Genomic DNA, 23,682 nt, shown 5'->3' with positions numbered 1-23,682 from the left:
ACACAAATGACCAATGAGATTTCCTTGGCGGTCACGTGGAAGATGGATTGTAGCAGGGCAGGATTAGAGACACCAGTTGAGAAATTATTACAGTAGTTTAAGATGAAGGTTTGAACTCTGACTCTGTTCAGATGATTAACTGTACTTCCCATTATTCTCCTCCTTAATGTCCTCCCTATTTGTATTGCTCGTTCTTTGTGTAATTATTCCTTTTTTTTAAATTGCAGTATAGTTGCTGTATAATACTGTGTAAGTTACAGGTGTGCAGTATAGTGATTTACAGTTTTTAAAGCTTATACTTCATTTACAGTTATTGTAAAATATTGGCTATATTCCCTGTGTTGTACAATGTATCCTTGTAGCTTATTTTACACATATTAGTTTGTACCTCTTATTAAGATTGCCACACCTATATTGCCCCTCCCTTCTGTGTGGAATTATTCTTATTGCTTCTCCTGTATCAGGCATACACTTTCCATTTGAACCAGTGCCATTCTTCAACACCCCTTATTAAGATGTTTTCTCTGAGTTTATATAACATGTATAAAATAATTTATTGTCTGCTATGGGCTAAACTAGGTATTAGGTGGTATACAAATATATCATCTCACTTAATCCCCTTAATGCCCTTCAAAAGGTTTAATTATAATTGTTCCATAGAAAAGAGGAGACTCACAAAGGGTGAGAGTAACTTACTCAGGTTTATGTAGCTTTAAAGTAGCATTTGAGCCCGGACTCTGTCTTCAACATCCCTGTTCTTTTCACACTGCCTTCTGTTTGTAAGTTTATATAATTTAGTTCTCATTTACATAATGAAAATTTTTCATTTGTCTTTCTGCTAGATTGAAATTTTTGATAATGAGGACAATATTGCTCCATCATTTGTGTCCTGCCAAGGTCTTAGCCCGAATGTATCATATATTTACTGAGCTTTTTGACTAAGGGTTATCTAATGACCTATATGACGGTGGGCTTTTTCTTATTGTTGCAGATCTCCTTACAACATGCATTATACCTTCTGCATCATGGTATGCTTGAGGATGCGAACAGAAATCTCAGCCAGGCAGAGACATGGCGATACGGTGAAAAGTCGTCTTCTCAGGAAGTGTTAATCAACCTTATTCAGGCCTATAAAGGGCTTTTGCAGTATTATATTTGGTCTAAAAAGAAGATGGAATTGTCTCAGCTTGGTGAGTGAATATGAGTGATAAGTAGTAAGACTGACTCAGAGGGACAGAAGGGGTCTGGAGGAGTAATCTAATTCCCCTACTTCCAAGCCTGTCTTTATCCAGATAGTACAGAGAGCAGACATTTCTGTGGATGTTTAATCCTTGATCGTCCTTTATAAAATTTCTGATATTTAAAAAAACTTTTCAGACATCAGTTATGGGTGATTTATAGATTAAATTCATGACCATTTTAGATTCACTGCTTTCTTAAACATGATTTCCAAGATAGGTTACAAATTTTCTTCAGCAGGCATTATTGCATATAAGAAACATTATTTCCTCTGTTTACAGTGGAGTTTAGTTTGTTTCTTAGGAAAATACGTTTAAAAAGTAGGGCAAGATAATGTTGTTTCATTTCTGTGTAAAGGTCAGAACAGACAGTTTTCTTGATTTACTGACCACCCCAAAAATTGACTGTGTGTTCTTCTCAGTCTCACTTTCCGTGGTGATGTCATCCTCTCCTGTCCCTAAATTTCTGTTCTTTGGAGCTGTGTGATTCTCTGTACTTTTTTTCCCCTTGTATAGTTTTTCTCCATAACTCCTCTAGGATTGACCCCTTCCTTTCTATTTTCACATCCTCCATGCAAGTCTCAGTTCTGACATTTATCACGTCATTTGTGTTAAGCAGTGTTTCCTTATTGTCCTTATGTGATAGTATTTCCTTGGTCTCTGGGCATGTGGGCTACTAATCTCAAAATTCCCTTCCTGTTTCCCATCTTTTTTTTTTTTTTTTTTTTTGCGGTACGCGGGCCTCTCACTGTTGTGGCCTCTCCCGTTGCGGAGCACAGGCTCCGGACGCGCAGGCTCAGCGGCCATGGCTCACGGGCCCAGCCGCTCCGCGGCATGTGGGATCTTCCCGGACCGGGGCACGAACCCGTGTCCCCTGCATCGGCAGGAGGACTCTCAACCACTGCGCCACCAGGGAAGCCCCTGTTTCCCATCTTTGATCTCCCCCAAGACACTTCTGAAATGCTGTCTTCATCCTGATAATATTGTGAGGCCTTTGTGCATTCTCCTCCTCTAGAATGCCATCTGCCCTTCAAGACTCATTAGACCCCACCTTCTTTTACCTTAAGTCTAACGTATCAGCTGCATGTTCAGCCTATATCATTTGGCTCTTCACCTTTTGCTTTTTTGTCATTCTAAGTTTTTTCATGTGTATTTTGTGTTGTATCTCCCTGTCTAGACTCATCAGTCTTTTGAGGTCATATATCTGTCCTCTATTTCTTTTGCTAACTTTGCCATAATGCCTGCCGTAAAGGCTTGCTGATACTGATTTAGGTAAGTTTTAAAGTCAGTATTTACTTTTCTTCCTGCACTTCAAGTAGAACTCAAGCAAATGTATGATGATTAAAGCAGTTGGAATGTGGCATTTACACCATCACTCCCATGGATAGATAATTCAGTACCTTCTGCAGCTGACACTCTTCTGTAGCAACAAGAGATAAAGATGGGATAATATATGGCGCTCTTTAGATGGTCTTTAACCTCATGTGTCTGTTTAAAGAGCAAAAAAAGTTAGGACTAGTTCTGTATAACCAACTCATAAGAATGGAACATGTGAATGTATGCTCAGAGCTGGTTTGGGATTTTCCCTTGCTGCTGTGGCCTGTGCTTGTTGGTTTTGATGCACTTGGTGGCTGGGAATCCCCTTCCATGGTAAATCCATACCTAACTTGTACTTACTCAGGGATCTGCCTTTCTTTCTTAACCATTTTTTTGGATATCATTTCACACCTACTTTCCTGTTATCACTTCATTTCCAGGTTCGTATTGATATTTATTCAACTGACCCACTGGGAAGAGAATACCAATCCCTGTTTGGGTGTGGGGGCTACTTTTTTGGCCAAAAAGTAGCACTGGTACCAAAAAGTGTTTTGTGCTTCTATCAGCTGTTGCTTTCGAAAGACTGATTCTCCTTTTAAACCTTTAAGATTGTGAAATATATCCTGAAACAGTGTGTAAGACAAATGTCTGGTAGAATGGATAATTATAAAGCAAACATCCATGTAACTACACCCAGATTAAGGATCACAACATTGCTGACCCCCTAAAAGTTCCCCATGTGTGCCTAATCACACCTCCTCCCACTGTCTCAAGAAGACTGTCCTGACTTTAAGGGTAATTACTCCCTTGTTTTCTTTAAATACTTTTACCACTCAAATATGTATCTGTAATTTAGTTTTGCCTATATCTCAGTGTCATATTTCAATTCACACTGTATATATTCTTTTGGGGCCTTGCATATTTTGTTCCACATTTAACATGTGTTCACATAGTTGAATTAGCTCTAGTTTGTTCATTTTTATTGTTGTAAAACCATACATTGTATGATATTCATGCAACTTATTCCTTCTATATATTGATGGCCATTTAGGTTGTTAATAGTTTGGGGCTATTATAATTAATGCTGCTTTGAAATTCTTGGGCATGTGTAGTGATACACATATGTGTGTATTTCCAGGAGTAGAATTGTTGTCACAGAGTATGTATGTCTTCAGCTTTACTGTATAATATAGGCTGAACTCCTTCCAAAGTGGTTTCCAATTTATATTCCACTAGTAGTCTGATTTGGGCTTTCTTTTGTCTGTCTTCTCATTATTTGTTATTGTCAGAGTTTTCATGTCACCCAATTTATTGGGTGTGGTAATCTCATGGTTTTTTTAAGAACAACAGCTTTATTAAGAATTGAGATCTGATTCTTAATATGATTCAGCCACTTAAAGTATAAATTCAGTGGTTTGTGGAATATTCATAGTTGTGTATCCATTACCACAATCAATTTTAGAACACTTATCACCCCAAAAAGAAACGCTGTAGCCATTAGCAGTAACTCTTGACTCTCCCCAGTTCCTCCTGTCCTAGGCAACCACTAAACTACTTACTGTCTCTCGAGATCTGTCTATTCTGGACAGTTCATTCAAATGGAGTCCTAAAATATGTAGGACTGACTTCTTTGTTACTGACTTCTTTCACTTAGCCTTATGTTTTTAAAGGTTCACCCACATTGTAGCATGTAATGGCACTTCATTCCTTTTTATTTATTTTATTTATTAATATTCCATTGTATGGATACACCACATTTATGTATCCATTATCGGGTGATGGACATTTGGGTTGTTTTCCGCTTTTTGGCTATTTGAATAATGTTGCTGTGAACTTTTGAGGGACCTCTGGACTGTTTTCCAAAGCAGCTGTGCCATTTTCCATTCCTACCAGCAGTGTATGAGGAGGGTACTAATTTCTCCGCATCCTTCCCAACACTTGCCATTATCTGTCTTTGATATAGCTGTCCTGCTGGGTGTGAAGTAGTATCCTGTGGTTTTGATTTGCATTTCCCTAGAGGCTAATAATGTTGAGCATCTCTTCGTGTGCTTGTGGGCCATTTGTATATCTTCTTTGGAGAAATTTGCATTCAGATCCTTTCCTCGTATTTTAATTGAATTACTTATTATTTTATTATTGAGTTATAAGAGTTCTTTATATATTCTAGGTACAGGTCCCTTTTCAGATAGGTGTAGGATTTGGAAATGGTTTTTTTTCTATTCTGTGGGTTATCTTTTTTACTTTCTTAATGGTGTTTCTTGAGTCACGAAAGGTTTTAATTTTGATGAAGTTGTTTGTTTTTTCTTTTGTTGCTTGTGCTTTTGTTGTCGCATCCAGGAAGCCTTTGCCTACTCCAAGGTCACAAAGATTTAGACTTATGTTTTCTTCTGAGAGTTATATAGTTTTACAGTTGTTTTTTTTTTAATTCATTTTGAGTTAATTTTTTTGTATCACGTGAGGTAGGTAGGGGTTCAACTTTATCTTGCATGTGGGTATTCAGTTGTTCCAGCATATTTATTGAAAAGGCTATTATTTTCCCACTGAATTGTCTTGGTACCCTTATCAAAAATCAGTTGCCCATATATGAAGTTTTATTTATGACTCTAAATTTTCTTCCATTGATCTATATATATCCATACTTATGCCCGTGTCACAGTCCTAATTACTGTAGCTTTATAGTAACTTTTGAGGTCACAGTGTGAATCCTCCAAATTTGTTCTTCTTTTTAAAGATTGTTTTGGCTATTCCTGGTCCCTTGCATTTCCATTTGGATTATAGGATCAGCTTGTCAATTTATGCAAATAGACCAGCTGAGACTTTGATAAGAATTGCATTAAAGCTATAGATTAATAAATCTTCCAACCCATGAACACAGGATGTCTTTCCATTTATTTAGGTCTTCTTTAATTTCCTTGAACAATACTACTTTTCAGACTATAATTTTATGTCTCTTTTGTAAAATTCATACCTAAGTAGTTTATCATTTTTGATGCTATTGTAAATGGCATTATTTTCCTAATTTCATTTTTGGATTGTTCATTGCAAGTATATAGATATACAATTGATTATTTGTGTTGATTTTATATTATGCAACTTTCAACTCATTTATTAGTTATAATAAGTTTTTAATGTATTCGTAGGATTTTCTGTGTACAAGATCATGTCATCTGCAAGTAGAGATAGTTTTACTTCTTCCTTTCCAATCCGGACATTGTTTGTATTGTTTTCTTGTTGAATTGCCCTGCCTAGAACCTCCATTATAATGTTGAATAGAAGTTGCAAGAGAGGACATTGTCTCTTGCATGCAGCCATTCACCATCAATTCTGATATTAGTTGTGGGTTTTTCATAAGATGCCCTTTATCAGATTGAAGAACTTCCTTCTTTTCTAGATGTTCAGTGTGTTTATCATGAAAGGTTATTGAATTTTGCCAAATGCTTTTTCTGCAACAATTGAGATGGTTATGAGGTTTTTGTCATTATTCTATTGATTTGGAATATTGTATTAATTGATTTCAGATGTTAAACAACCTTGCATCCCTGGAATAGATCCCACTTTATGTGTTGCTAGACTCAGTTTGCTAGTATCTTGTTGAGAATTTTTGCGTCTATACTTATAAGAGATATTGGTCTGTAATTTTCTTGTGTTGTCTTTGTCTGGTTTTGGTATCAGGGTGATTCTGATCTCATAGATCAGTTGTAAAGTGTTTTCTCTCTGTCCTTTTTTAGGGGGAGAGTTTGTGATGAATTATTACTATACTTGAAGTGTTTGTTAGAATTCACTAGTGAAGCCATCAGGGTCTGAGCTTTTCTTGTGGGTAGTTTATTGAGTACTGATTGTGAAGAAGTCCTCAGTACTGAAAACTTTAAAAAATCTTTTCTTTGGACAGATGAGGATGATTATGCTTACAACACAGCGTCCCAGAATATGCTCAACCACAGCTGGAAGACATCTATAAACCTTTGTGCATTGATTCAAATTCCTGGAGTTTGGGACCCTTTTGTGAAGAGTTATGTAGAGGTAAGTGAACTTTTCATAAGGTTTTATTAGTTTCATTTTGTTATAAGCTTAATCTTTATTGATCAGAAAGGAACTAATGGAGAAAATTGTTTAAAAATAAGAATATGATGCTTTCTTTTGGTCTGAATAATTTTTATTTATTTTACCAATATACTGTAAACGTTACTGTGTTTATTTTCACCACTGGATAATGTGTCATGGCCAAATACAGTCATCCCTCAGTATCCATGGATGCTGAAGTCCCTTGCTTTTTGAAAGTTTCATTAGTGCTAAAGTGATAATTATGTTATCTGAAGATAATCTCTGAAACCATATGCTAGTGAATCTGGAAATTCCTGTGTCAGGATGGGAAGGAATGAAAGGAAAGGAATTATAATTCCTTATGCACTCCTTTTGTGGCTAAAGTTATGTAGGGCACTGAGGTTAGTTGCGTCGTATGGTCTTTTTTTGGTCCTAGTGTGCCCTACTTTGAAGACTTTATTTCTCATAGGAACACTTCTTATGTTGAAGTTGCTGCATTTTTCAGTAACGAAATATGATAAGGGAAAAATGGGAAACCATGTAGGCCTTTTTTATGATCTTCTGTGTTCTATGGAGGTTGTAACATATGCTGGTGGAAGCAAAAACTGGCATCACTATTGTTCCCTATATAGTAAATGCTGTTTTTCAGTTGTATGACTTTTTTTGTGCTCATCAATAAAGTTAAGTTGTACGTGATATTTCATATAGCTATCTTACAGAATTTAGCTAAGATATCATGACTTATTTTATATAGATGCTGGAATTCTATGGGGATCAAGATGGAGCCCGAGAGGTGCTTACCAATTACGCCTATGATGAAAAGTTCCCATCAAATCCAAATGCTCATATCTACTTATACAACTTTTTAAAGAGAGAGAAGGCACCAAGAGAGAAACTGATAAGTGTGCTTAAGGTAGAGAATTTTTATGTCAGTGTTTGAACAGGGTTGGGGATCTACTTTAAGACATTCTTAGGTCACTGCTTTCCAACTTTCATGTTGTAACATCCAGAGAAAATGACAGTGTATGTATGGCACCCTGAGGTAAAGACAGGAGGCTGCAGCCTCCCAGCAGACCCACCATCACTACCATTCCCCCATCTTCTGCCCAAGTGAGATGGAGGGGAGAGGATCAATATTTCAGAAACTGTTTTGTCACCCTGGTTGGAAAGTTCTGCATTGCTTTTTTTTTTAGGAAATCATCTTTATTGAAATTTAACTTACATACAATAAAACATATTTTAAATGTACACTGGGATGCATTTTTACAAATATTTGCATCCATGTAACACCATAATAATTAAGATATTGAACATTTCCATCACCCTAGAAAGTCCTGCATTTCCCTTTGCAGCCAAGCCGCCCATGTACTCTTGGCCCCAGGCAGTCACTGATCTGCTTTCTGTCACTATAGATTAGTTTTATCTCTTCTAGAATTTCATATAAATGAAATCTGACAGTATGTACTCTTTTTTTTTCTTTAGGTCTGGATTTTCTTGCTCAGTAGAATGTTTTTGAGATTTATCCATATTATTATATCAGTAATTTGTTCCTTATTACTGCTGAGTATTATTCCATTTTTATACATTCACTTCTTGATGGACATTTAGATTATTTTCACTCTTTGCCTATTATGAATACCACTGTGAACATTCATGTACAAGTTTTTGTCTGCACATATATTTTCATTTTTCTTTGGTAGTTACCTAAGAGTGGAATTGCTGGAAGGTATATGTTTAACTTAAGAAACTGCCCAACTGTTTTCTGAGGAGACTATACCATTGACATTCCCACCATCAAAGTATGAAAGTTCAGTTTCTCTTATTTGTCTTATTGATTTGGAAGTTTTTTTATATAATCTGGGTACAAGTCCTTTGTCAGCTATATGGATGGTAAATATGTTCTCCCAGTCTGTGGCTTGCCTTTTTGTTTTCTTTACAGTATCTTTGAAAGAGCAGAACTTTCTAATTTTGATTAAGTACAATTTACTTATTTTTCTTTTACAGTTAGTATTTTTTGTCTAAGAAATCTTTGCCTACTCCAAGATAATGAAGATTCTCTTCTGTGTTTTTTTTTTGTGAGAAGTGTTACAGTTTTATGTTTAGGTCTGGGACAGGTTTTGAGCTCATGTTTTTTGTGTAGTGTGAGGTAAGGGTCATTGAAAAGACTATCCTTTCCCTGTTGAATTACATTGGTAACTTGGTTGAAAGTCAATTGACCATGCATATAGACTCTATTGTGTTCTAGTGATGTGTTTTTCCATTCGTATACCAATACCGCACATCCTGACTATGGTAGCTTTACAGAGAGTCTTGGAATCATGTCATGAAAGTCATACAAATTTGTCCTTTTTCAAAATTGCTTTTAGCTTCTCTAGGTCTTTTGACTTTTCATGTACATTTTATAATCAGTTTGTCAATTGCTATAAAAATATCTTGTTGGGATTTTGAATCTGTAGATCAATTTTGAGAGAATAGACATCTTAGTAATACTGAGATTTCCGAACTGTGAACATGGTTATGTCTCTCCATTAATTTAGGTATTTTATTTCTCTCTGAAATGTTTTGTAGTTTTTAGTGTATATATTTTGTTAAATTTACCCCTGAGTGTTTCAAGTTTGGGATTGTTACTGTATATGGTATTCCTTAAATTTTTTTTTATTGTGGTAAAATATATGTAATATGAAATTTACCATTTTAACCGTTTTCAAGTGCACATTTTTTCTTTTTTTTTGAAAAAAGAAAATGCGCAATGGGGTATCTGGGATCTTAGTTCCCTGATCAGGCATGTGCAATGTGGCATCTGGGATCTTAGTTCCCTGATCAGGGATCGAACCTGTGCCCCCTGCATTGGAAGCTCGAAGTCTGAATCACTGAACCGCCAGGGAAGTCCCTCAAGTGCACATTTTAGTGGCGTTGCCATTAAGTACATGCACAATTTTGTGCAACCATCACCACTGTCCACTTCCTGAACTTTTTCATCATCACAAACAGAAACTCTGTATCCATTAAACAATACGGCTCCCCCAACCCCTAGTAATCTCTATTCTCCTTTTTTTCTTAATATATTGAAATATAATCGATTTACAGTACTGTGTTAGTTTCAGGCATACAGCAACCTCTATTCTACTTTCTGTCTCTTTATAAATTTGCTCGTTCTAGGAACCTCATCTAAGTGGAATCATATAGTATTTGTCCTTTTATGTCTTGCTTATTTCATAATGTTTTCAAGATTCATCCATCTTATAACATGTATCAGAATTTGCTTCCTTTTTAAGCCTGAATAATATTCCATTTTATATATATATATAATGGAATATTATATATTATACAAATATATTCCACATTTTATTTATCCATTCATCTCTTGGTAGACATTTGGGTTGTTTTCAGTTTTTGGCTCTTGTGGATAACTCCACTATGAGCATTGGTGTACAGTATGTGTCTGAGTCCCTGCTTTCAGTTATTTTAAGTATATACCTAGGAGTGGAATTGCTGGATCATATGATACTTCCTTGTTTAACCTTTTGAGGAACCATCAAGCTGTCTCCACAGCAGCTGTACCATTTTACATTCCCACCAGCAGTGCATGAGGGTTTAAATTTCTCCACATCCTCACCAACACTTTGTTACTTTTCTTTTTTAAGAAATTGATAATAGGTCTTCTGAGGTGTATGAAGCGGTATCTCATTTTTATTTTGATTTGCATTTTCCTGATGTTGAGCATCTTTTCATGTGCTTAGTGGTTATTTGTGTACCTTCTTTGGAGAAATGTCTGTTTACATCCTTTTTTTGAACTAGGTGTTTCAGTTTTTTGTTATTGAATTTAGGAGTTCTTTATATATTTCATGGTCAGTTTCTAATCATATTTTAGAGGAATAAGAAAAAGAAAGGTCCTTTTCAGCCTAAACAAACGACTGAGAAAAATCCTCTTCTACCAATCTTCCTTTTAAAAAGCCAATTAGCTCTAATCTGTACTTGTATAGTCATCAAAATTGACATTATCAAACCTTCAGATGTGGAAACTGTACATTTTATAAAGTTTTCAACAGGCTTTGTTTTACTGCATAATACTTAAAAAAATGTTCTTAAAGAAAATCTGGTTTATTCTTGATTCAAGGCACTTTACATTTTCTTAACAGCTTTTTTGAGATAGAATTTACATAACATAAAACTCACTGTTTTAAATGCACAATCCAATTTTTTTTAGTGTATGTACAGTGTTGTGCAACCATTATCATAATCTATTATAGAACATTTAATGACCCCCCCCCCCCAAATAAACACCATGCCCATTAGCCCACGCCCACCCTCTCCACCCAAACCCTAGGTAACCACTAATTTACTTTCTGTCTCTATAGATTTGTCTATTCTGGACATTTCATATAAATGGAGTCATACAATATGTGGCCTTTTGTGACTGGTTTCTTTCACTTAGCATATTTTTAAGTTCATCCATGTTGTAGCATGTGTCAGTACTTCACTCCTTTTTATGTCTCAGTATTATTCCACTGTATGAATATAAAACATTTGTTTATCCATTAACCAATCGATAGACATTTGGGTTGTTTTTACTTTTCAGCTATTATGAATAATACTTCTGTGAACTTTTGTGTAAAACTTTTTGTGGGACATACATTTTCAATTCTCTTGGGTATACATACCTTGAAGTTGAATCACCAGCATATGTTAACTTTATGTTTCACTTTGTGAGGAACTGCCAAGCTGCTTTGCCAAGGAGCTTCACAATTTTACATTCTCCCCAGCAATGTATGAGGGTTCTAATTACTCCACATCCTCGCTCATATTTGTTACTATATTACTATTATTATTATGGCCATCCTAGTAGATGGAAAGTAGTATCTCATTGTGGTTTTGATTTGCATTTCCTTAATGACTAATGATGTTGACCAACTTTTCATGTGCTTATGGGCTATTCGTTTATGTTCTTTGGAGAAATATTCCTTTGCCCATTTTTTAATTGGGTTGCTTATCTTTTTGTTGTTGACATGTAAGAGTTCTTTATATATATTCTGAGTACTAGACCCTTATCAGGTATATGATCTGCAACTATTTTCTATTTTCTCCCTTTTTGTGGGTTATCTTTATCTTTCTTGATAATGGGTTTTTTTTTTTGGCTGAGTGGTGCGGCTTGTGGGAGTTTAGTTCCCCCACGAGGGATTGAACCCAGGCCCTCGGCAGTGAAAGTGCTGAGTCCTAACCACTGGACTGCCAGGGAGTTCCCTTGATAGTATTCTTTGAAGCACAAAAATGATTCATTTTGATAAAGTCCAATTTACTGTTATCTAAGGTAACACATATTTACACCTAGGTTTTCTTCAGAGTTTTATAATTTTAGTTTTTACCTTTAGGTATTTGATCCATTTTGAGTTAATTTTTGTACGTGGTGTGATGTAGCGGTCTAGTTTCATTCTTTTGCCATGTGGATATCCAGTTGTCCCAGCACTGTTTGTTGAAAGGAATTTTCTTACTCCCATTGAATTGTCTTGGCACCATTGTCAAAATCAATTGATCATGGATATATATGGTTTATTTCTGGACACTGAATTCTGTTCCATTGATTTATATGTCTGTCTTAATATCAGTACCACAGTCGTACTTGCAGACTGCGTAATATACTTTTAAAGTTGCTATTTTAATTTTACTCTTCAAGATTTCTCTTTACGCATTTGTGCAAGAAAATAACTAAGGACAGTTACAACAAAAGCAAGATGCTGAACTTCACTCAGGTTGTCATTCATTAATGGTGTTCTGAAAAGACTTTAAAAAATGGAATACAAAATAACTGTATTCAACACTTATCTTCAAGACAAGGTAGATTTAGAGAAATTCTGGTTTTCCTTTTGAAAAATACAGTATTTGAAATTAACTCAATAAATGGGTTTAGATAGATTGAACATAGCAGAAGAGAGAATTAATGAACTGTGTAGAAAATCAGGCTAAAGAAGGAAGAGCAAAAAGGATAAAAAGTGCAGAAAAGAGTGTACAAAAGACTCGGTGAAAGGTCTGAGCTACTTGTAATTGGAGCCCAGGGAAAGGAGAGAGAGAACGGGGTTGAAAGGCAAGCAAACAGGCAAGACAATATTTAATGAGTCAATGGCTAAGAATTTTACAAAACTGATGAAAGACTTCCAGAGTTCTGATAGTGTTCTATCTTTTGATCTGGGTGCTGAGTATGTGAGTGTGTATAACTTGTGAAAGTTTATTGAATGGCACACTCATGATTTGTGTACCTTTCTAGTACATATGTTATATTTCAATAAAATATTTTTTAAAAATCTAAGTGAATTGAACCATATACAGAATTCCCTAAATCAAAAAAAAAAATGTGATTTTGTAAAAACTGAGTTTTAATAATACTCTCTGATATTGGTATATTGATCATGTTGATTGATCTCTAATTTAAAAACTATTAAGAGAAATTAACAAATTTACTTTTCATTTTGTGGGAAATTATTTCAGTGTAAGGTTAAATTACCTCAGCAGCAGACAGAATAAATTCATCTCTAATATTAAATGTGTTTAAGTGAGATATATACTTTCAGTCCTGTTTTTTGCATATTCATAAAAATTGTCCATCCTATTTTTAGAAAGAAAAACCTTTAACTTCTCCCTATTGTGTAAAAAGATTGTAAAAATATTTTCTTGAATACTCTTAATGTACTGTGTTCCTGAACACAATCTTCCAAAATAACTAGCCTTGCCTTTTTTGGGTTTTGTTTTGTATATTCTGTGACCTTTTGTGATCAATAAATATTAAATATCTTTCCTATGTGATATTGATTCTCTTTTTATTTTTTTTCCTCAGTCCTGGCTACTGAAAAGAAATTAAGTTTTTAAGTGTGGTAAACAGTATAAGTATAGAGAAAATAAAAAGTCTCCGTCTATCCACATCCCCCCACCCTCCCAACCAACTATCTTGTTATTAGGAGGGATTTTTTTTTTTTAATAGCTTTACATAGAGCACCTTTCTATACCAAAATTGAACTGGATAAAAACAAAGTATCTTTCGGGCTTCCCTGGTGGCGCAGTGGTTGAGAGTCTGCCTGCCGATGCAGGGGACACGGGTTTGTGCTCCGGTTCGGGAGGATCGAACTGGGAGTGCCGCGGAGTGGCTGGGCCCGTGAGCCATGGACGCTGAGCCTGTGCGTCCGGAGCCTGTGCTCCACAACGGGAGAGGCCACAACAGTGAGAGGCCCGTGTACCGCAAAAAAAAAACCAAAACAAAACAAAGTATCTCTTAAATCCTTGATTCCTTTACCAAGGGCATATTAGATAGTAAGAACTTTATTTGAAAGTAAGCTGAAATTACAGAAACGCCTTTTGAATGTGTAAAAATTACAAGATTATCCTTTCTTCCAGATTTTGTATCAGATTGTACCATCTCACAAACTGATGTTAGAATTCCATAGATTACTGAGAAAATCAGGTAAGTAGTTTGTTTTAAATCTCTTTGTGCAGACAAGCTGTAGACTGGGGCTCAGCAGACTGTGGCTATGGACCAGATCCACCTCTTGCCTGTTTTGTTTTTTTTTTTAATATTTCTTTCTTTCTTCCTTCCTTCCTTTCTTTCTTTTCTTTCTTTCTTTCTGCATTGGGTCTTCGTTGCTGCACCCGGGCCTTCTCCAGTTACGGCAAGTGGGGACTACTCTTGGTTGCAGTGTGTGGGCTTCTCATTGCGGTAGCTTCTCGTTGTGGAGCACGGGCTCTAGGTGCGCGGGCTTCAGTAGTTGTGGTACACAGGCTCTAGAGCGCAGGCTCAGTAGTTGTGGTGCACGGGTTTAGTTGCTCTGTGGCATGTGTGATCTTCCTGGAACAGGGGTAGAACCCGTGTCCCCTGCATTAGCAGGCGGATTCTTAATCACTGCACCACCAGGGAAGTTCCCTCTTGCCTGTTTCCATAAATCAAGTTCTGTTGGAGCACAGCCATGTCCATTTATTTATATACGTAAATATAAAAGCAGTCTATGGCTGCTTTTGCCCTACGACAGTAGTGTTGAGTAGTTATGACAGCCTGTAAGGCTTGCAAAACTTAGTGTCTGGCCCTTTACAGAAAAAGTGTGCTGACCTCTGCTATAGAATTTAGGCAATGGTAGCAAAAGAAAAACGGCTTCAATTTATATGATTCAGCTCATTTTAATCTTTACTGGGATTCAGCTCAGTGTAGAAAAGAACATAATTCTTCATAGGAAATCCTCTTGCTAAGTCCAGTAGGTACTGGGACTACCTCGGTTCTTCTCCTAATAGAAGAGAACGTATATAAAATGCGCAAATAGGGCCGGTACCTTAAGTAATGTTCTCAGTAGTATAAACCCATATAGAGGTCAGACTCACCACCCTGCCTTCATTAATGTGGACTAAATTATCAAATTCTTCTGATTCATCACAGGAGAGTATGATCATAATGAATTGTTTTAAACTGTTAATCAAACTAGAAGGCTTATGATTCAGTGATACTTTATCAGTGGAATATAATCTTTTAGCTTTGTGCTCTTCAGTGCTTTCTGTAAACTCTAACTGTTGTGACCATTGCAGAAAACGAAGAACACCATAAACTGGGGTTGGAGGTATTATTTGGAGTCTTAGATTTTGCTGGATGCACTAAAAATATAACTGCTTGGAGATACTTGGCAAAATATCTCAGACAGACTTTAATGGGGTAAGTAAGAAACATACAGCGTTTATTACTGGATCAACATAAATAATGTTTTATAATATTTTAGCTAATAAAGTTCTATGTTTTGGGATTTCTTGAACTGTGTCTTCAGCTGTTTTCTTCTGAGTATGTCAGAAGAACAGGAAATAGGAAGTCACAAGTAAAACATACAAAAATTCTATCCAGATTTTTTTGTGCTATCAAAATGGGTAATAGCCCTTACCACTACTCTGCTAAGAGCTAAGTTTGTGCTTTCTAATTGGAAATAGGGACCAGAAGGGGTCACCTCCACTCTTCACTAGATTCTTTGTAAAGGTGTTTGTGATTTGTGTCATCAACTTGTAAGATCACATGGGAAGCAGCTTTTCTCCCAACAGTTCTCAGTCATTTTCAGTGGGTTTTTTTAGGACCTCATAAAATCGTCACGGTTATTCATTCAGCAAATATTTATTAAGTCCCTTGTGAGCTGGGTATCTAAAGCTATCCCTCTGATCAAAATAATCATCAGTGCCACATTTTGAGTAAAAGAAAAGGAGTGGCCCTTGTCATTTTTACCTTGTGTGTGAGAGAATAAAGGATATCACAAAAGTTAAATTTCATTGATTTATTATATCCATTTTAGTTGCTTAGGAAATTCATTATCAGTGGGAACTTGCTTCAGGCTTCAGACCTGACTTGACCTTAGAACAGTCTTGATTAGGAAGTATTTTTGGTGTGATATGTTGATGTACTCACTGTAAACCACTTTCCAAATCTAAAGCACTGTACAAACCCTTACTAACCCCAAGGTTCTTGAAGGCGGAGAAATGTGCTGCTCACTTTTTAAACCTCTAGAAGTTTTGCCACAGGGGCAAATAGGTACTAAATAGGTCTTTGCTCTATTAAATTATTGAGGAATACTTAGCACTGCCTGGGTTCAACTGTCAAACCTATGTATTCCTGTGTTTGTATAATAAGGCCATCTCAATTTGGATAGTAATTCTTTGTAGCATATAATTTTAAAGTAAGGTTTTAAAGTAACTTTTAAGAAATAAATAACAGTAGCTAACATTTGTTGAAAATTTACTTTGTACCAGACAGCATGCAAAGAGCTTTATATGACACTTGCTATACTATGGACCAGTTTAATCCTAATAACAATGCTACGAGATGGACACCATTAATATCCTCAAGGAAATTGAGGCTCAGAAAGATTAAGCAATGTGCTGAAGATCGCATAGATGGTAGATGGAACATCTGGGATTTGAATCTGAGATTTTGACCTTAGAGTCTATGCTGTTAACTGCTGTGCTGTACTGAACTGGCTCTTTCATTAAGTGGAAAATGGGACGTGGAGATCAAAGAGGACAAAAAAGGATTTGCTTTCATGCGTGTGCTATGCCATGGCCATACTTGGAAGCTAGTTTGGAAACATCTTCCTTGTCATCTTTCCACAGACCCTACTTAAGTTCAGATTCTGACACTATAGGTCTGTCTCCATCACTGACCTTCCCTTTTGACACTTTTCTTTTCCAGGAGTCATCTTGCCTGGGTTCAAGAAGAGTGGAACTCCAGGAAAAACTGGTGGCCAAGCTTTCACTTCAGCTGCTTTCGGGCAAAAAGTGATTGGAAGGAAGATAAAGCTTTGGCTTGTGAGAAAGCTTTGGTAGCTGGGTTATTGTTAGGAAAAGGTACATGTTTTGTTTTCTTTTTATCTAGCCATAGCTTTCAGGTGATTTTGAAATTACAAAGTGTGACCATTCATTCATATTAGAGTTTACCTAAACAGTATCTAAGGGTATTAGATGCTGGAAAAATAACTGCTGAGTGGAAAAATGAATACTGAATTCGGGCCAGGTGATCTGCTTGTAGGGAATTTCCATGGATTAGAAACAGTGATTTCATATTGTTTTTTTTTTTTTGCGGTACATGGGCCTCATCACTGTTGTGGCTTCTCCCGTTGCGGAGAACAGGCTCCGGACACGCAGGCTGCACAGCATGTGGGATCTTCCCAGACCGGGGCACGAACCCGTGCCCCCTGCATCGGCAGGCGGACTCTTAACCACTGCGCCACCAGGGAAGCCCATGATTTCATATTGTTGATCGTCATTGGTTTTTATGCTGTAACTTGAGTATCTTTAGGGGCCATTAAGATAAAGGATGCACCGTTTTCACAGCAAATGACCATTTGGCTGTGCTGTAGAGAAAGTTTACTGAGATTATCTACTATATTAGACATAGAAAAATATTCTTTTTTGACCTCATTTTTTATGACAGCTTTACGTTCTTTATATTTACTTACCTGTTGCTGTAAGGATGAGACATTTTTTCCCCTTCAGAAAAGAAAAAAAAAATACCTCCTATTAACTTACTTAAAAGTCCTCTTAAAAGAAAGGGAAATGGGTCTTTTCTTTGGGGAATATCTTGGCTGTTAAAACCCTTACCTGCTTTGTACCACTGAAATATAGAAAGGTAGCCAGTACTGAAATGAGACTGCCACAGAACGTGTCCAGAGGTGAAGAAAGTGACCTCACAGTGGCCATGAGTAAGCACAGTGTGGCCAGGGAATTTCAGGTATCCTAAAGTGATTCTTCAGGTCGGTTTAGATATAATTTGTATTGATTTGGAATTAGTATTCTCAGTTAATGTTTCAGATGGTTACTTAGATTAGTAAAATACTGATTTTATGGGAGGAAAGGGATTAGTAAACATGAAAGTAGTTTAAAAATTTCTCTCTGATGTCTCTCTGATGTACAAGAAACAAATGTGATTTGGACTGTGACTTTCTACTTTATGAGTGTAGAGGTTTCTGGTACAGATATCAAAAGGTACCTGTTTTGAGTGGGGTCTGGAGACCCGAGTTAACTTCCAATTCTGTCCCTTACTTGCCATGTCACTTAGGTCAAGCAGTTAACTTTTGGGATCCTTCTGTTTGAGATGGGCAGTGTAACACTGGCCCTATTTGCTTATAGGATTGTTAAGCATCACACAAACATCACATCAAAGTGCTTTATACATTCTTAGGTATCCTGCGAATATCAGGCATAAAATGTCTGAGAATGGGCTTACCTTTTCTTCTTTCAGGCTGTTAGTATGGGGGTTGAGTCAGTCTGTTGGGAGTTGTGCTGGGTTTTGTTCTTGATCTGGTTACCCTCATTACATTCTGGGATTCGAATTTTAGTCGTGGCCTCCCTTTGCTTTGTGCTTGGAGTAGGGTACGGTGGCTGCCCTTCCTCCCATGCTCTGCTCAAGGTGAATCAGGCCTATTTCTCCTTGGAGGGGCCTTTCCTCCCAACAGTTCAGGCTGCTTGGCTGCCCTGTGACTTTAGCTTGGTGGGCTTGAAGTTAGGAATTGTGGTTTATTTGGCTTTTTCTCTGTGTTAGGTTGGTAGCAGAGTTTTTTCCAGTTTTCTGTATTCTAGACAGAAGCAGAAATCTGTGTACAAAGTATTTTGTTTTTGCTAAAGTGGTAGATATGCTTAGAAACACAAATTATTATATAATACCACACACACCACCACTTCCCAGCTAATAAAGTATTAGCAGTTCTCACCTACTATTTTCAGGGATAATAAAATTGTTGCTCTAGGGCTTCCCTGGTGGCGCAGTGGTTGAGAGTCCGCCTGCCGATGCAGGGGACATGGGTTCGTGCCCCGGTCCAGGAAGATCCCACATGCCGCGGAGCGGCTAGGCCCGTGAGCCATGGCCACTGAGCCTGCGCGTCCGGAGCCTGTGCTCCGCAACGGGGGAGGCCACAACAGTGAGAGGCCCGCGTACCACAAAAAAAAAAAAAAAATTGTTACTCTAGGTACAATATATATTCTAGCAAGTTCCCAGAGAATATGAATAAATGCAAACTGAGACTGTAATAAAATTAATTTTTCCTATGTTTTTTATGGTCTCATTTATTAAATAGAGAAAATCTCTTATAATACCCCGTTTACATTTTTCTTACAGGAATTTGATTCATGTCTCTGAAATACTTAACTAGTGATCCTCTTAGCATTGTAAGACTATGAAAAGCAGGTAGAACTTCTGATGAGCACCTTTGGCACCTTTGGCATATCTGCATGATCACCATCCAGCTGCCTGCTAGATGGCGGGAATGACTAGATTAAATTTTTGATTTCTTCTAACCTATGATTTGTTTATTCTAATTCTTCACATCAGGGTTTTCTACAGAGAACTTCCTTATTGTCATAGATGCGTCTTTGGCTCTTTTACCAACTTATCATTGAGAAGGAAGCTCTAGTAGTTTGCTTCTGGAGAAGGCTCATTTAATATATGAATATATATAATATGCATATCACCTTAACTAAGGTTTAGGAGGGAAGGTAGAAAACAAGCTAAAGTATATGCTTTAATTATGATGCATCAGAAATATTTTTGTATGTAGGAAGCAGTACATTTCATTGGTGACAGCTCTGAGAATGGGCTTAGACATATCGGTATAGATAATACAAATCCGTCTACTTTTAGAATCATCAGTATGCCAGAGTTGAAGCAAAATTTTTAAAATGTAGAAATATACTTGAAGAATTTGATGGTAAGTATTAAAACTTTATTTTGCCTTGTTTTGTTCTTAGGTTGTAGATATTTTCGGAATATTTCAAAACAAGATCATCAAGTCTTAAAGAAGAAAATGAAGCAGATGAAGAAATCAGTGAAAAAATACAGCATTGTAAATCCAGGACTCTGATACTGAATTTTAGTTACTTCAGATTAGTAGCTACAGAGTAGTAACTCAGTTGATAGCTTTAAATGTATTTATTTATTTGATATTTTAAGAAGGTAGCTTATTTGGCTATGAAAAGGTTATATTTATATTTTCTTTTTCTAGCGGTTGTAGCTGAAGAAACAGTCTCATTGCCTTTGCTCTTTGTAAATATATTTTTTCTTTCTTTTGTACTGTTAAATGTAACATTTATTAAGGAATAATCTCCAAATAAAAATATATTTGTTTAATCAGAGCATATAGCTCTACAGCAGTTATTGCTGTTTGCAGATAATTTGCCTCTGATAATTGTGTAATAAAATATAACTTGTGGGACTGTTAAATGAACGTGTGTATTCTTTCAGATGCTAAATGATCCATGTTAGGTTTACCACCATGAAGAACATATTGGTGATGAGTTCTGTTGAGGAAACAGAGAAGGATTTAGAAAAGAACTTCTCCTCTTTCTCTCTTGGTAGTAAGACATGGCAGTGTGGGGTTAAGTGACTTCTGGTAGAGAGCTACCTTTGACTCTGGAGGACTCATTTGGGTCAGAGAGGGTAGGAGGGGCCTGGTTGCTTTTAGCTGGCACTGGCCTAACTTTAAAGGATTCTAGCTTTGTTGGTTTTGCTTGTTTGCCTTGCACAGCATCGAAGACATGTTCCAGAACTCCTGTGTCCCTCTCCTTTCTCTTGGGAACCAGAATGCAGCAGTAGGTAGCTGGACAGTGGAGAAATAGTGTCCCAGGGTCGTCCAGGAAGCCCATTGGAAAGCTTTGCTCAGAAGCCAAGAACAACTTTCCTGGAATATCAGCTGAGCTTTCTAATATATTGTGGTAACTGGTGGAGTAAGTGCTTCTGGAAAACTGTCTTGGCTCATATACATTTACTGTTCAGATAACTAGTATTTGAGTTCCATGAAGGCTCCCTAACTTCAGAGCAAGTCCGATATTAAGATGGCAAACCACACGTTTTCCCCATTGGCTTATATTCCTACCAAATTCAAACCATCTGTCAGAAAATTAGGGGACAAATTATGCTTTGTCAGTAGTTTAATTTGATATTTTATACTTCATAAATAAATATCAACAAATAACTACCCAACTTTATAATATTTGTGTGAAACAAGTAGTTGCCCCACAGAACCAAAGTAAAGCAAGTGAAAACTACCAATGAATAGGGTCAGCTTCACCACTGGGAGTCCATGCTTGGGTGGTAAAGGAGTTCCGTATAAGATCAACACTATAAGGGTGAAATTCCCAGAGGATGTGGACAAAATCTCAAAGCCTAAGCCAAGATCGTCAGGGCATCTACTCCCTGAAACCTATAGTCAAAAACCCTAAAATAGGATTTATGAATTCTCATGATCCCTAGCAGAATGGAGCTGAGAATGAGGGAGAAAATGGTTATCAAATGTTTGTATCTAATTGTGCAATAAGAGCAATGTGAAATTTTTTCCAACTGTGAAATGTTTTTAAGCCCACTGAAAGCTAGTTTCATGAGTCATAATGCCTAAAATTTATCAAGAACTTTGGGCTTTACATTTCGTCATCTCATCACTGCAGTCCTATGAATTATCCCTATCTTAACAAGAAAGAAAGTGGTGTCTTCAGAGATTAAGTCACTTGCCCAGGGTCACGGCTGGTAGGTGCTGGCTCCAGGACTATAACCCGATCAGTGTGGTTCCAGAGGTCACACTCTGTGCTATGTGTACTGCCTTCCAGTTGAGTCATGTTTATAACCTGTAGCGCCCTGAGCTAGGGAGCAGAAAAAGAATAGAGGGGATCCATCACCCATCCTTTCTCCTGGGCATGCAAGGTTCCCTCTCTGTGTCCTCACTGATCCCTCCCCATACAGACTTGTGAAATCACCACATTGTTTAATGGTCTTTGTACATCTGTCTTTCTCAGTAGTATATTACCTAGCCTTAATAATCTCCATATCACCAACACCTAACAGAATTTATGGCTTATTAAATATTGAGTAGAACTGAATGAAAATTTATGAAAGCTATGGACTGAGTGCACCTGTCCCATAGGCAGTAATAATCTTGGTGAATTTCTGCCAAGGGTAGGGCCTCAGGAGACTGTTAGGTTTGAAACCTGGGTTTATCATAAGCTTTCATTGTTTCTTTAGCTGCAGAATGGAGACAAGTAAAATTGCTGTACTTTCTTTTTTATTTATTTTAATATTTATTTATTTATTTTGGTTGTGCTGTGTCTTAGTTGCAGCATGCAGGATCTTTAGTTGCCATATGCGGGCTTCTTAGTTGTGGCATGTGGACTCTTAGTTGCGGCATGCATGTGGGATCTAGCTCCCTGACCAGGGATCGAACCTGGGCTGCCTGCATTGGGAGTGCAGAGTCTTACCCACTGGACCACCAGGGAAGTTCGTGTACTTTCTTTTAAAAAATATATTTTTATACATCATGATGGAATGAGAAAAATCTGGGATGTAATTCAGAACACCTAAATTTTCTTGCCATCTTTTACAGTCACCTAAAGCGTGACCCTAAATGTTTCATGAAACCTCTCAGACTTAAGCCACTTGTCTATACATTGGTAATGGCATATCTACCTTGTTTAGCTAATAGAATTATTGTGAAGATCACATGAGATGAAGTGAGAAAGTACTTCATAAACTATAGTACATAATACAAATGAGAAGAATTGTTAATACTTTCCCTAAGCTCAAACGCGCCTGCTCATTTTCAGACTGTGAGAGAAGGCAGGTAGATGCCAGAGAAATCAGTAAACTATATGCAAGGCTACTGAGCTGGAGCATTTCTTTTTATATTTTTTCTATTTTATTCCATGACCTGATTCTAGGATAAACACCAGACTCTTAACCTCTCAATATCGTTTTTAACATCTTTATTGGAGTATAATTGCTTTACAATGGTGTGTTAGTTTCTGCTGTATAACAAAGTGAATCAGTTATACATATACATATGTTCCCATATCTCTTCCCTCTTGCGTCTCCCTCCCTCCCACCCTTTCTATCCCACCCCTCCAGGCGGTCACAAAGCACCGAGCTGATCTCCCTGTGCTATGCGGCTGCTTCCCACTAGCTATCTACCTTTGGTAGTGTATATATGTCCATGCCTCTCTCTCGCTTTGTCACAGCTTACCCTGCCCCCTCCCCATATCCTCAAGTCCATTCTCTAGTAGGTCTGTGTCTTTATTCTCGTCTTACCCCTAGCTTCTTCATGACATTTTTTTCCCCTTAAATTCCATATATATGTGTTAGCATACGGTATTTGTCTTTCTCTTTCTGACTTACTTCACTCTGTATGACAGACTCTAGGTCTATCCACCTCATTACAAATAGCTCAATTTCGTTTCTTTGTATGGCCGAGTGGCACATATATACAATGGAATATTACTCAGTCAATAACGTTTTTAAAAGGCACTTGCTGGGCTTCCCTGGTGGTGCAGTGGTTAAGAATCCGCCTGCCAATGCAGGGGACACAGGTTCAAACCCTGGCCCGGGAAGATCCCGCATGCCACAGAGCAACTAAGCCCGTGCACCACAACTACTGAAGTCTGTGTGCCCTAGAGCCCACGAGCCACAACTACTGAGCCTGTGCTCTAGATCCCATGAGCCACAACTACTGAGCCTGCATGCCACAACTACTGAAGCCCATGTGCCTAGAGCCCATGCTCTGCAACAAGAGAAGCCACCACAATAAGAAGCCTGTGCACCGCAATGAAGAGTAGC

General features: G+C 37.3%; 1 protein-coding gene and 1 non-coding gene across 3 annotated transcripts in view; one reads left to right on the top strand and one right to left on the bottom strand.

The window, feature by feature from the left end:
• TAF1A (TATA-box binding protein associated factor, RNA polymerase I subunit A) overlaps positions 1-20,309 on the top strand; it is a 34,688-nt gene extending 14,379 nt beyond the window's left edge. For both annotated transcript variants that reach the window (XM_007457018.1, XM_007457017.1), the window contains exons 5-11: positions 992-1,190; positions 6,445-6,575; positions 7,351-7,509; positions 13,977-14,043; positions 15,150-15,273; positions 16,786-16,940; positions 19,836-20,309. In XM_007457018.1, the coding sequence (XP_007457080.1) occupies positions 992-1,190; positions 6,445-6,575; positions 7,351-7,509; positions 13,977-14,043; positions 15,150-15,273; positions 16,786-16,940; positions 19,836-19,948 (948 nt within the window). In that variant the 3' untranslated portion in view covers positions 19,949-20,309. The remainder of the gene's footprint in view (positions 1-991; positions 1,191-6,444; positions 6,576-7,350; positions 7,510-13,976; positions 14,044-15,149; positions 15,274-16,785; positions 16,941-19,835) is intronic.
• A 1,967-nt stretch (positions 20,310-22,276) lies between these two features.
• Positions 22,277-22,349, bottom strand: TRNAG-CCC (transfer RNA glycine (anticodon CCC)). The gene has a single exon. It is a non-coding gene; the product is annotated as a tRNA-Gly (tRNA).
• Between the last annotated feature and the right edge of the window lie 1,333 nt (positions 22,350-23,682).

The sequence above is a fragment of the Lipotes vexillifer genome, unplaced genomic scaffold (genome assembly GCF_000442215.2).
Source record: "Lipotes vexillifer unplaced genomic scaffold, Lipotes_vexillifer_v1.1 scaffold1675, whole genome shotgun sequence".
NCBI lineage: Eukaryota > Metazoa > Chordata > Mammalia > Artiodactyla > Lipotidae > Lipotes > Lipotes vexillifer.
The sequence above is the reverse complement of the archived record's forward strand: the minus strand, read 5'-3'. Positions and strand labels throughout refer to the sequence as shown.